The sequence below is a fragment of the Littorina saxatilis genome, linkage group LG15 (genome assembly GCF_037325665.1).
Source record: "Littorina saxatilis isolate snail1 linkage group LG15, US_GU_Lsax_2.0, whole genome shotgun sequence".
Taxonomy (NCBI): domain Eukaryota; kingdom Metazoa; phylum Mollusca; class Gastropoda; order Littorinimorpha; family Littorinidae; genus Littorina; species Littorina saxatilis.
In genome coordinates, this window is record NC_090259.1 from 3,953,201 (window position 1) to 3,967,890 (window position 14,690).

General features: G+C 42.0%; 1 protein-coding gene across 1 annotated transcript in view; it reads left to right on the forward strand.

Annotated features, from left to right (window-relative positions):
* Positions 1–14,690, forward strand: part of LOC138948253 (ATP-binding cassette sub-family F member 1-like) — a 35,813-nt gene that overhangs the window by 1,149 nt on the left and 19,974 nt on the right. Inside the window, exons 3-10 of the mRNA XM_070319772.1 lie at positions 350–411; positions 1,348–1,449; positions 2,938–3,038; positions 4,262–4,347; positions 4,933–5,078; positions 5,319–5,467; positions 6,093–6,176; positions 7,154–7,278. Of these exons, the coding sequence (XP_070175873.1) occupies positions 350–411; positions 1,348–1,449; positions 2,938–3,038; positions 4,262–4,347; positions 4,933–5,078; positions 5,319–5,467; positions 6,093–6,176; positions 7,154–7,278 (855 nt within the window). The remainder of the gene's footprint in view (positions 1–349; positions 412–1,347; positions 1,450–2,937; positions 3,039–4,261; positions 4,348–4,932; positions 5,079–5,318; positions 5,468–6,092; positions 6,177–7,153; positions 7,279–14,690) is intronic.

Genomic DNA, 14,690 nt, shown 5'->3' on the forward strand with positions numbered 1-14,690 from the left:
ACACTGAATGAGGGTTGCACAGACAGACAGACAGACAGACAGACACACACACACACACACACATGCACACATGCACACACATACACACACTGACACACATACATGATACACACACACGCACACACACACACACACACAGTGTTCTTCACTCTTTAACAAGCAACATCATTGAAACAAGGTCACACCTCATTAACATGAGTCAACATGGCTTAAAATATTGCCTTTAAGTTTCGTTTAGATTTATAAAAAATGTTCATGTGTTGTGCTTTGGAATTTAGAAATAAATAAAGCGCTTGCAATTGAAGCTGTGAATGAATTATGACTTTAACCCCTGTTGATTGTTTGACAGGCGAAGATGAGGAGGACAAACCAAAACTGAGCAAGAAGGAAATGAAAAAGTTGAAGAAAAGGGTAAGCTGCTTTTGTTAGCGGATACTTGCAGTCATGAGAGAGAGCGTCATTGATTGATATTTGTTACTCATGGTTGAGGATTTTATGTCTAGCAATCTGTCCTTGCTAAAGCTACGGTAAACACAAAAAAACAAGCAATTTAAGGAATGATTAAAATAAAAATACAATATAAGCTGACATTAAGCCAGCAAACACATTAACATACAGATATAGAGATATAGCAGATATAGAGATATATGCAGATATAGCTTGTACTTGTAGCTCCATTCAGACCCAATGTTATTTTTTCTCATTCAAATTCATAAATGTGTATGTGTACGTGTGTGTGTGTTATTGTTTGTGTATGTGTATATAATGTTTATAACAGTGTGTAGGGGGCATGTCTGTGTATGTGTATATAATGTTTATAACATTGTGTAGGGGGCATGTCTGTGTATGTGTATATAATGTTTATAACATTGTGTAGGGGCATGTCTGTGTATGTGTATATAATGTTTATAACATTGTGTAGGGGGCATGTCTGTGTATGTGTATATAATGTTTATAACATTGTGTAGGGGGCATGTCTGTGTATGTGTATATAATGTTTATAACATTGTGTAGGGGGGCATGTCTGTGTATGACTGTATGCGTCTTATCAAGTACAAAATGACTGTATCATGTACCTGTGTGTGTTCATGTATCTGTGTGTGTGTTTATGTGTTTACCTGTATTGTGTGTGTATGTGTATACCTGTATTGTGTGTGTCTATGTGTATACCTGTATTGTGTGTGTCTATGTGTATACATGTATTGTGTGTGTCTATGTGTATTCCTGTATTGTGTGTTTCTATACTGTATACCTGTATTGTATACCTGTATTGTGTGTGTCTATGTGTATACCTGTATTGTGTGTGTCTATGTGTATACCTGTATTCTCTACCTGTATGTGTGCCAGGCCCAGTTCCTGAGTGAGCTGGAGGAGGAGGGTCAGTTCAGCGTGTCCCAACAGGAGCAGTCCTCTAAAGGCGCCATCCTCGAGAACCAGCTTGATATCAAGGTGGGAGTTTGGCCGTACTTTCTGTCTTTCTTTGGCTTCTTCCAGACCTGGGAACCCATAGGATTTCACCATATTTTTGTACGCTTGAGTGTCTAAAATACGATCAGCTGGAAAGAAAATACGATATTAAAAAAATCCTAGACTACTGAGCTTCACAAGCGCATCTCGAAGCTGATACCGTATTTTGGATGTTCGAATGCTATGTGGGGTACACTCATTTTTCTGAAAATGCGTCAAGTTTCTTTGAGAATACTTGAGTGCAAAACAGGGGTTCCCAGGTCTGTTCTTCAGCAAATGAGGCAGCGCGCTATTTTAAGATCTGATAAACAATGACAAGTCTTTATTTTATGAGGGTAACAAGAATAAGCATAGATATTCTTGTTACCCTAAAACAAAAAAAGTAAAGGGAAGTAAGCGGTGTAAATGCATACAACATGTGCAAAGCGAGAGTTTTGTTGAATCAATCTCCTGACACCTGAGAGAATAACAAGCATTGAAATGAGCAAGTGGCTTTATTCCTCAGAAACATTGTGTGTTAGTTTTTATTCTGTCCACATAACAGTCAGGCCTTATTTGTTTCTTGTTTTTTCTTTGTGGGGTATAGTGTTTTCCTGCTGTTGACTGGGTGGTATCCCATGAAGCTGATGTTATTTGAAGGACGTTACAGATTCTTGTTTTCCTGCTGTTGACTGGGTAGTATCCCATGAAGCTGATGGTATTTGAAGGACGTTACAGTTTTTTGTTTTCCTGCTGTTGACTGGGTAGTATCCCATGAAGCTGATGGTATTTGAAGGACGTTACAGTTTTTTGTTTTCCTGCTGTTGACTGGGTGGTATCCCATGAAGCTGATGTTATTTGAAGGACGTTAAAATTCAGAGTTTTGTTTGAATGCTTATCTGTCATTTCTTTAGTCTGAAAGTATCGAAAGGCTAATTTCTTAACGTTCAAAGTTCTCATGACTTGCAAAATACATGTATGACAAGGTGATATTTCACGAGAGTAGCTCAGATACCAAATAGGTCTATTTTATTTATTGAGTTCATTATTACACCCCCGGTATAGGGGTGTGTATAGGATTCGGTCGATGTGTTTGTTTGTTTGTGTGTTTGTGTTCGCATATAGATCTCAAGAATGAACGGACCGATCGTCACCAAACTTGGTGAACAGGTTCTATACATTCCTGAGACGGTCCTTACAAAAATTGGGACCAGTCAAACACACGGTTAGGGAGTTATTGGTGGATTAAGATTCTACAAGGACTTATAGAGGGACATATTAATGGTCAAAGGGAAATAACCTTCTCAGTTGGTGGCAGTGAGAATGGTAAGGACGGGGGTGTTTTTCCTACCTCGGAGGAATTTCTTGTTGTAATGTGTATCTTTGTCCTTTGCTTTGATGTAGTTCAAAGCACTTGCAAATAACATTTCCTTGATTATATGAAAAACTATGATGTGTAGAGTGAAATGTTTTGCTGTCTGTATCAACCAGGTGGAGAACTTCTCCATAGCGGCGCGAGGCAAAGAACTCTTCGTCAACGCGTCTCTGCAAATCACACACAACAGGCGCTACGGTCTTGTGGGGCCAAATGGGTCAGTTTTTGTTTTCTGCTTTTTGTGTGTGTGTGTGTTTTTAACTCTTACCAGTTCGCTCCCTTACCCATCGTAAGCAAGCTTACGATGCCCCCCCCCTGTAGTTTTCCACTGACCAATTATTTAATTATCCCAAAAAAATGTTTTTTGTGCATTGGATGGGTTGGACAGTGGATAAACTCATATGTTAGACACACTTTATGACAGAAACAAGCTGGGTTTTTGTTATAAGTTAGTTATAGGAATGCATTATTAGGCCAAAAAAATAAATAGTCTGTTAACGGTAATATAGGCCAAAAAAATAGGGTCGGTAGGTCGGGACTTTTTTTTTTTCTTCTCCCAAAAAACATATTTTTAAGTTATTTTGCCCCCAAAAAAAGGATTTTTTTTCCCAAATGCCCCCCAAAAAGTCTGGGGTCGTGCGAAAAAATAGGGTCGGTCGGGATACCGTAACAGACTATTTTTTTTTTCCTTAGGCATGCGTATGTCATGAAATGTCCAACTTTGAAATTTGGGTGGGGGTATTCAGGTGACAATAACTTTTTTGTTTATCAGCAAAACTCAATAAAACTTTGCTATGTTATGTAAAATGAATGCCAAAACAGACTAGTTAGCAGCATATCTAAAATAAACTGAACACACAAAAAATGTCTTCTTTGTGTTTGTCACGTGTTCCAAAAAATGGGCGTACAAATTTCAACAAAAATCATGTTGTCACCCCCATAACCTTTTTTTACTTTTAAAGATAGCACAATTCTCTTTGCAAATATGAAAAGCTTATTCATTTTCCTTTCATTTGATATTTAACTTTCTATATTTCATTTAGAATATGACCCCAGATAGCCACTCGGCAAGTAGGCACCAACAGCACTGCAAAATATGCCCAAAAAACCCCGAACTGGTAAGAGTTAACCCAACAATATTTGCTGTCTGTACAGCAGTTTGTGTTTGGCAAGGGTAGGGAATTAATATGTGCAGAAGATAAACTTTTTGTGAGCATGAGGTTAACTTATTGATATATATTGATCTCTTTGTGCGATATTTGTAGATGTTGTCTTGGTGAAGTTGGTTTAGATGTTGACTTTTTCATGCAAATTCTGGATTCGACATCAGTATTCAAACATTACCTGGAGTGAGGTTGAAGTATACTATTTTTTGTGTACTGCTGCTTGCTTCTGATGAGTAAGCATAAAGGCGAACATTTGCCTTGTGGCTTCGTGCAGGCATGGAAAGACCACTCTGTTGACACATCTGGCCAGTCGAGCACTCAACATTCCGCCCAATATTGATGTCCTGTACTGCGAGCAGGGTGAGTGCATATTTCCGTATAACTGTTGAACTGACTGGTAACATTGAATTGAACTTTATTTGAGAAGGATTCAGATTTAAGGCTATGCCTTTTGGTTAAAAAATTGGGAATAGAATAACCACAGCGTTAAGTTTTTGGAACGTTTAACCCATTGACTGCCAGAAGAATTTAGTTAAATTAAAAAGTACAGCAACAAAATATAAGGATTAGACCAAATCTGAGAAAATAGTCTTCAGGGGAGGCAATCATCAAGCTGCAATATACAGCGGTTGTTTTGTTTGTTAGAGTATTGATGTTTGTGATGATAGCAAAAACATATCTCATATATTGTGGCAACCAAGGGGTTAATTGTCCGAACAACATTTATTTGAAGTGAAAAAACATATTACAGATAAACTCAGGAGACTGCACTTATAATCTTTCGCCTTTCAAGCAAGATGGTTCGAAAGTTTAGACGCACAGAAACACATTGATGGCAAACAGCGTTAGTGTAATGTGTGTGTGCTGTGTGTGACACAGGTCAATGCTGACAGTGTTACGAATGTAACTACAATGTTGATATGTTGTGTGTGCTGTGGGTGACAGAGGTGAAAGCGGACACCACCAAGGCCATCGACTCGGTGCTGAAGGCGGACACCAAGCGGCTAGCCCTGTTGGAGGAGGAGAAGAAACTGACCAAGCTGGTCAACCAGGGAAACACAGAGGATGTCGTTCAGGACAGACTGAAAGAGGTGACACCAGGGTTTCATTTACTAGTGCGCCTTGCGCCAATTGTGCATTATATCTGAAAATGTCCCATCACAATTCCCTTCAGTGCGTCAAAGGGCGCATTGAGATTACATCGTATTACACACATACACAGACACACAGACACACACACACACATGGATAATAGGGGCTAATCTGTACACTAATCCTACATTGTCAGAGCTGCAATCACCGACTGTGCTTATAATGTCCATATCTGTCAGGTGTATGAAGAGCTGCGTGCCATTGGTGCTGATTCAGCAGAATCTCGGGCGAGGCGTATCCTGTCTGGTCTGGGCTTCACACGAGAAATGATGGAGCGCGCCACGAAGGATCTGTCTGGTGGATGGCGAATGAGAGTGTCCCTCGCCAGGTGAGAGAATGGAGGGGGGTGTCCCTTGCCAGGTGAGAGAATGGAGGGGGGTGGGAGACTGAGAGTTGGTATTTGAAAATTATTGAGAGAAACAGAACACACGCACACAGAGCAGAGAGGGAGAAAGAGAGAGAAGAGGTACAGAATGAAACAGTGTTCATGGCGACACCTGTGATTTCAGTCTGGTTACCAGTATTTGAAGCGCACACTTTCCTGCACTTATCTCCCTTGAGGGAACATCACAGTTTTCTAGTTTTGTTCTGTGAAGTTTTTATGTGCCTTTTGCTTATTCCAACATTTTATCCACGGACAGGAAGAAGAAGAAGGAAAGAGGACCTTGACTATAAAACTAACTTGAATGTGAAAACATCAAACATTCTTTGTTTTTGTGTGTTTTATTTGTACCATCCAGCTTCACTTAGCTTCTTCCTGAAGGGCTAACTTTCAGCTGATAGTGTGTTTAGAGAATAGGTTTTTGGTTTGCATAGTGGTTGTAGAACATGGTCAGACTTTATTTATGCTTCAGATTCAAGATAATCAGTGTGGTAGTTGATAGTTTCATATGTTTGAAAGTTATTGTTGTTGTTGTTTACTGATTGAACACAAAGATCCGTTTTTGTGACAGAGCGCTGTTTTTGGAACCAACCTTGTTGCTGTTGGACGAACCGACCAACCATCTTGACCTCAACGCTGTCATCTGGCTGGACAAGTGAGTGGCTGGTGTGGTGACAGCTGGTCAACTGTTGACACATGGTTTGATACAGTGGAACCTTCCTCCTCCTCCAAGACCTCTTCTTCTTCTTCTTTGTTCATGGGCTTAGGCCAACAACAAAAGTTGTATGTTTCTGGTCACCCGACCCTACCTAGTTTTTTCCCGCCGACCCTAGACTTTTTTTTTTATTGCATTTGTAAAAAAAAAAAAAAGCACAAAAAAAAGCATCAAAACGAAAGTAACAGACGGCAGACGACACAAGGGGGATAACCAGCATCCCTTTTGTCTCATTTGTTTTGTAATGTGTTGTCTTTCTCTTTGTATAGTAAGTCCAGTCTCTTTGCGCCACTGTACAGTTATTTTAAACCCTGACCACACACAAAAAAAACAAAAAAAATCCCTACCTACCTACCCTATTTTTTGTAGCCATGTTACCAGAAACATACTTTTTTTTTTTGGCCTTCACTCACGTTTTTATCACGAGTGGATTTTTACATGTATGAACGTTTTCACCCCGCCATTCAGGCAGCATACGCCGATTTCAGGGGAGGCATGCTGGGTATTTTCGTGTTTCTATAACCCACCGAACTCTGACATGGATTACAGGATCTTTTTCGTGCGCACTTGTTCTTGTGCTTGCGTGTCGATCTAACGCCTGCGTTCCAGCATGTTGATACACAGTTTCTACAGTTTCTACAATTCTGAGTGACCTGCTGCAGCACAGCTGGTCTCAGCTAAAAAAAAACCTTGGTCAACATAGGTGGGGTAGAAAATGTTAACAAGGAGGGAGACTTTAATTGGAGGTTCATGTACACTTTACAGTCAATCTGAAAAAGAAAGTCTTATAATGCGTGTTGCACTTGCACTTAGGTCTACAGTGGCTATTAACACAACATCTAGAAGACTGGGGTCTTATAACCGTGTTTCTACTGTACAGTTCCTCTTGCTATCACCTGCTGATTGTCCCCCTTTAGCTACCTGCAGACATGGAAGAAGACGCTGCTGGTGGTGTCTCACGACCAGAGTTTCCTCGACAACGTGTGTACCGACATCATCCACCTCGACCAGCAGAAACTATTCTATTACCGTGGCAACTATGGTATGTGTGTGTGTATGTGTGTGTTTGTTTGTGTATTTGTGTGTGAGTGTGTGTGTGTGTGTGGACAACGTGTGTACCGACATCATCCACCTTTACCAGCAGAAACTATTCTATTACCGTGGCAACTATGGTGTGTGTGTGTGTGTGTGTGTGTGTGTTTGTTTGTGTATTTGTGTGTGTGTGTGGACAACGTGTGTACCGACATCATTTTGTCTTCCTCTTCTCAGTGTTTCAGATTGAATGATTCTACGTTATTTGTATTGTTGACCAAAATATGACATTTTACACTGATCTGGACAGTCAGAGAGCGGTCGAGGTGAAACAATGACTGTCGAGATCTGTGTAAAATGTCATGTTTTGTCAAAAATACAAGCAACATTTATGTATCGATCGATTCTGTTAGAATTCTTTTCAGTTTTTCTGATTGAACGCACTCAAACATACACTATTTTGTAGTATATTTTGCTGCCTAAATATGAAGTTTTGTCGGCCTCTGACATCACATGGCTCAAAGAAGGGAAATCCAGTGTTTAATCGACACATTACACAGTAGTTGTATTTTGACCAGAACATGACTTCTGATATAAATACATATATCCCATGAGCTGCTTCTTTGTCTCTGTAATGCTACTATGGGTATATATGTTGTATTTTTCGGCTTCAATAAATATATAATGGGCTCAAAAAAATATATCATAGTACCGATTTCGGTTTGGCCGAGGAACTATACTTCTGCCTACCCTTGACCCTGCACCGAACATGTTTCAGTGGATTGATGAAGAGCATTGCTCACATGGCTAAACAAAAGAAAACACAACATTCACAGAGGACAAAACCATGATACGTATCTGTGGTATGCGATACAGTAAACAAAGCGTTTATCTTTACACTTTGGGTGCAGGTCGAGTAAAAAAAGAACAAAAGCGAAGAATCAACTGATAGTGACAGCAAACGAACCTCGCTGTTCATTTGAGGTGAAGCTAGAGTAACCTCCCTTCCTCCGTGTCAAGCAAAGATGCACTGCGTCAGTGTTACGAGTAACGAGTGTACCTTTTTGACTGGCCGGTTCGCTTCGTCATCCAGCACAGGCTGTTTCATCCATTTTTCGAGCATGTCCAACTTTTTTGCTTTACACTGACGTAAGTTCATGGTTATATGAAAGTATCCAAGAGCTCAGCAAACGTGTATTTCATCCTGATGGAGTAAAATCAGTCCAAACGGTATTCAACACGCAGTTTCAAGGAGCAGCCATTACACCGTTTTAGACAGAATTGACGCTACCGGTATGGGTTGATTAACGCAAACACGATCGAACAAATTAACTAAGAGATATATTTCACGAACATGAAATGACTGCTTAAATCTAAAGGAAGTTATTCAGTAAAATGTTAGTTTATTTTCGTAATTCTACACCCCAACACAAAAATTAAACTAGAATTGGGATCCGAGTTAACCAAACCGGTATTGGCAACCGTAGCCTGGAACTGTGACCTTGGACGGACTCAGAACCTAAATCGAAACTGTCTTTGATTCAATGAAAACTTTCATTGTGTGTGCTTTCTTTACTATCTTGAAACTAAAATGCATTCAAAAGCAAATCGAACAGTGGTTTGAATGTGAATTTAACACAAATTTACGGATGCACTTGTTTGCACTTCATTTCTTCGGCGACGTGGCTTTAGCATGGGGTAGTGAAGAGGAACACACCTCGCTGGCTCACCTATTTTACACACCACAGACAACTACAGTGCTTTATTGTGGTCCACGTTGTCTTTGGTGTACGCATGGGATATACAGCTTACAACACTCATGTTTTTTTTATATGGCTTGTATTTCAGTCAAGACCCAGCGGAAATATCATCGGGATCCACTCGCCAGAGGCTCGTGAATCCCTATGATATTCATCCGCTGGGTCTTGACTGAAATACAAGCCATATAAAAAAACACTCGTGTTGTAACCTATACATATATTATGGAAATAATCATTGTTCTCGCAGATCGCACTAGCAGTCCATGTGAAAAAATGACTGTCAATCTAAATAATGGTTTTTTTAATGGTGTGAGTTACAGCGACGTTCAAGAATATGTCTGTGTGTGTGTTACAGGGGCGTTCAAGATGTCTGTGTGTGTGTTACAGGGGCGTTCAAGATGTCTGTGTGTGTGTTACAGAGGTGTTCAAGATGTCTGTGTGTGTGTGTTACAGGGGCGTTCAAGATGTCTGTGTGTGTGTGTTACAGGGGTGTTCAAGATGTCTGTGTGTGTGTGTTACAGGGGCGTTCAAGATGTTTGTGTGTGTGTTACAGGGGTGTTCAAGATGTCTGTGTGTGTGTTACAGGGGTGTTCAAGATGTTTGTGTGTGTGTTACAGGGGTGTTCAAGATGTCTGTGTGTGTGTTACAGGGGTGTTCAAGATGTCTGTGTGTGTGTTACAGGGGTGTTCAAGATGTCTGTGTGTGTGTTACAGGGGCGTTCAAGATGTGTGTGTGTGTGTTACAGGGGTGTTCAAGATGTTTGTGTGTGTGTTACAGGGGTGTTCAAGATGTCTGTGTGTGTGTTACAGGGGTGTTCAAGATGTTTGTGTGTGTGTTACAGGGGTGTTCAAGATGTTTGTGTGTGTGTTACAGGGGTGTTCAAGATGTCTGTGTGTGTGTTACAGGGGTGTTCAAGATGTGTGTGTTACAGGGGTGTTCAAGATGTCTGTGTGTGTGTTACAGGGGTGTTCAAGATGTCTGTGTGTGTGTTACAGGGGTGTTCAAGATGTCTGTGTGTGTGTTACAGGGGTGTTCAAGATGTTTGTGTGTGTGTTACAGGGGCGTTCAAGATGTCTGTGTGTGTGTTACAGGGGTGTTCAAGATGTCTGTGTGTGTGTTACAGGGGTGTTCAAGATGTCTGTGTGTGTGTTACAGGGGTGTTCAAGATGTCTGTGTGTGTGTTACAGGGGTGTTCAAGATGTCTGTGTGTGTGTTACAGGGGTGTTCAAGATGTTTGTGTGTGTTACAGGGGTGTTCAAGATGTTTGTGTGTGTTACAGGGGTGTTCAAGATGTTTGTGTGTGTGTGTTACAGGGGCGTTCAAGATGTCTGTGTGTGTGTTACAGGGGTGTTCAAGATGTTTGTGTGTGTTACAGGGGTGTTCAAGATGTTTGTGTGTGTGTGTTACAGGGGCGTTCAAGATGTGTGTGTGTGTGTTACAGGGGTGTTCAAGATGTCTGTGTGTGTTACAGGGGTGTTCAAGATGTGTGTGTGTTACAGGGGTGTTCAAGATGTGTGTGTGTTACAGGGGTGTTCAAGATGTCTGTGTGTGTTACAGGGGTGTTCAAGATGTGTGTGTTACAGGGGTGTTCAAGATGTTTGTGTGTGTGTTACAGGGGCGTTCAAGATGTGTGTGTGTTACAGGGATGTTCAAGATGTTTGTGTGTGTGTTACAGGGGCGTTCAAGATGTCTGTGTGTGTGTTACAGGGGTGTTCAAGATGTTTGTGTGTGTGTTACAGGGGTGTTCAAGATGTCTGTGTGTGTGTTACAGGGGTGTTCAAGATGTCTCTGTGTGTGTTACAGGGGTGTTCAAGATGTCTGTGTGTGTGTTACAGGGGTGTTCAAGATGTCTGTGTGTGTGTTACAGGGGTGTTCAAGATGTTTGTGTGTGTTACAGGGGTGTTCAAGATGTTTGTGTGTGTGTGTTACAGGGGCGTTCAAGATGTCTGTGTGTGTGTTACAGGGGTGTTCAAGATGTTTGTGTGTGTTACAGGGGTGTTCAAGATGTTTGTGTGTGTGTGTGTTACAGGGGCGTTCAAGATGTGTGTGTGTGTGTTACAGGGGTGTGCAAGATGTCTGTGTGTGTTACAGGGGTGTTCAAGATGTGTGTGTGTTACAGGGGTGTTCAAGATGTGTGTGTGTTACAGGGGTGTTCAAGATGTCTGTGTGTGTTACAGGGGTGTTCAAGATGTGTGTGTGTTACAGGGGTGTTCAAGATGTCTGTGTGTGTGTTACAGGGGCGTTCAAGATGTTTGTGTGTGTTACAGGGGCGTTCAAGATGTTTGTGTGTGTTACAGGGGTGTTCAAGATGTTTGTGTGTGTTACAGGGGTGTTCAAGATGTTTGTGTGTGTGTTACAGGGGTGTTCAAGATGTCTGTGTGTGTTACAGGGGTGTTCAAGATGTTTGTGTGTGTGTTACAGGGGTGTTCAAGATGTCTGTGTGTGTGTTACAGGGGTGTTCAAGATGTTTGTGTGTGTGTTACAGGGGTGTTCAAGATGTCTGTGTGTGTGTGTTACAGGGGTGTTCAAGATGTCTGTGTGTGTGTTACAGGGGCATTCAAGATGTCTGTGTGTGTGTTACAGGGGTGTTCAAGATGTTTGTGTGTGTGTTACAGGGGTGTTCAAGATGTCTGTGTGTGTTACAGGGGTGTTCAAGATGTTTGTGTGTGTGTTACAGGGGTGTTCAAGATGTCTGTGTGTGTGTTACAGGGGTGTTCAAGATGTCTGTGTGTGTGTTACAGGGGTGTTCAAGATGTTTGTGTGTGTTACAGGGGTGTTCAAGATGTTTGTGTGTGTTACAGGGGTGTTCAAGATGTCTGTGTGTGTTACAGGGGTGTTCAAGATGTTTGTGTGTGTTACAGGGGTGTTCAAGATGTTTGTGTGTGTTACAGGGGTGTTCAAGATGTCTGTGTGTGTGTTACAGGGGTGTTCAAGATGTTTGTGTGTGTTACAGGGGTGTTCAAGATGTTTGTGTGTGTGTTACAGGGGTGTTCAAGATGTCTGTGTGTGTGTTACAGGGGTGTTCAAGATGTTTGTGTGTGTTACAGGGGTGTTCAAGATGTTTGTGTGTGTTACAGGGGTGTTCAAGATGTTTGTGTGTGTGTTACAGGGGTGTTCAAGATGTCTGTGTGTGTTACAGGGGTGTTCAAGATGTTTGTGTGTGTGTTACAGGGGTGTTCAAGATGTCTGTGTGTGTGTTACAGGGGTGTTCAAGATGTTTGTGTGTGTGTTACAGGGGTGTTCAAGATGTTTGTGTGTGTTACAGGGGTGTTCAAGATGTCTGTGTGTGTGTTACAGGGGTGTTCAAGATGTCTGTGTGTGTTACAGGGGTGTTCAAGATGTTTGTGTGTGTTACAGGGGTGTTCAAGATGTTTGTGTGTGTTACAGGGGTGTTCAAGATGTCTGTGTGTGTGTTACAGGGGTGTTCAAGATGTTTGTGTGTGTTACAGGGGTGTTCAAGATGTTTGTGTGTGTGTTACAGGGGTGTTCAAGATGTCTGTGTGTGTGTTACAGGGGTGTTCAAGATGTTTGTGTGTGTTACAGGGGTGTTCAAGATGTTTGTGTGTGTTACAGGGGTGTTCAAGATGTTTGTGTGTGTGTTACAGGGGTGTTCAAGATGTCTGTGTGTGTTACAGGGGTGTTCAAGATGTTTGTGTGTGTGTTACAGGGGTGTTCAAGATGTCTGTGTGTGTGTTACAGGGGTGTTCAAGATGTTTGTGTGTGTGTTACAGGGGTGTTCAAGATGTCTGTGTGTGTGTTACAGGGGTGTTCAAGATGTCTGTGTGTGTGTTACAGGGGCATTCAAGATGTCTGTGTGTGTGTTACAGGGGTGTTCAAGATGTTTGTGTGTGTGTTACAGGGGTGTTCAAGATGTGTGTGTGTGTGTTACAGGGGCGTTCAAGATGTCTGTGTGTGTGTTACAGGGGTGTTCAAGATGTTTGTGTGTGTGTTACAGGGGCGTTCAAGATGTCTGTGTGTGTGTTACAGGGGTGTTCAAGATGTTTGTGTGTGTGTTACAGGGGTGTTCAAGATGTTTGTGTGTGTGTGTTACAGGGGCGTTCAAGATGTTTGTGTGTGTGTTACAGGGGTGTTCAAGATGTTTGTGTGTGTGTTACAGGGGCGTTCAAGATGTTTGTGTGTGTGTTACAGGGGTGTTCAAGATGTTTGTGTGTGTTACAGGGGTGTTCAAGATGTTTGTGTGTGTGTTACAGGGGCGTTCAAGATGTTTGTGTGTGTGTTACAGGGGTGTTCAAGATGTTTGTGTGTGTGTTACAGGGGTGTTCAAGATGTTTGTGTGTGTGTTACAGGGGTGTTCAAGATGTGTGTGTGTTACAGGGGTGTTCAAGATGTGTGTGTGTGTTACAGGGGTGTTCAAGATGTCTGTGTGTGTTACAGGGGCGTTCAAGATGTCTGTGTGTGTGTTACAGGGGTGTTCAAGATGTTTGTGTGTGTGTTACAGGGGTGTTCAAGATGTTTGTGTGTGTGTTACAGGGGCGTTCAAGATGTTTGTGTGTGTGTTACAGGGGTGTTCAAGATGTTTGTGTGTGTGTTACAGGGGTGTTCAAGATGTTTGTGTGTGTGTTACAGGGGTGTTCAAGATGTTTGTGTGTGTGTTACAGGGGCGTTCAAGAAGATGTTTGTGTGTGTGTTACAGGGGTGTTCAAGATGTTTGTGTGTGTGTTACAGGGGTGTTCAAGATGTTTGTGTGTGTGTTACAGGGGTGTTCAAGATGTTTGTGTGTGTGTTACAGGGGTGTTCAAGATGTTTGTGTGTGTGTTACAGGGGCGTTCAAGATGTCTGTGTGTGTGTTACAGGGGTGTTCAAGATGTCTGTGTGTGTGTTACAGGGGTGTTCAAGATGTTTGTGTGTGTGTTACAGGGGTGTTCATGATGTCTGTGTGTGTGTTACAGGGGTGTTCAAGATGTCTGTGTGTGTGTTACAGGGGTGTTCAAGATGTCTGTGTGTGTGTTACAGGGGCGTTCAAGATGTGTGTGTGTTACAGGGGTGTTCAAGATGTTTGTGTGTGTGTTACAGGGGCGTTCAAGATGTCTGTGTGTGTTACAGGGGCGTTCAAGATGTCTGTGTGTGTGTTACAGGGGTGTTCAAGATGTGTGTGTGTTACAGGGGTGTTCAAGATGTTTGTGTGTGTGTTACATGGGCGTTCAAGATGTTTGTGTGTGTGTTACAGGGGTGTTCAAGATGTTTGTGTGTGTGTTACAGGGGTGTTCAAGATGTTTGTGTGTGTGTTACAGGGGTGTTCAAGATGTTTGTGTGTGTGTTACAGGGGCGTTCAAGAAGATGTTTGTGTGTGTGTTACAGGGGTGTTCAAGATGTTTGTGTGTGTGTTACAGGGGTGTTCAAGATGTTTGTGTGTGTGTTACAGGGGTGTTCAAGATGTTTGTGTGTGTGTTACAGGGGTGTTCAAGATGTTTGTGTGTGTGTTACAGGGGCGTTCAAGATGTTTGTGTGTGTGTTACAGGGGTGTTCAAGATGTTTGTGTGTGTGTTACAGGGGTGTTCAAGATGTTTGTGTGTGTGTTACAGGGGCGTTCAAGATGTCTGTGTGTGTGTTACAGGGGTGTTCAAGATGTCTGTGTGTGTGTTACAGGGGTGTTCAAGATGTGTGTGTGTGTGTTACAGGGGCGTTCAAGATGTCTGTGTGT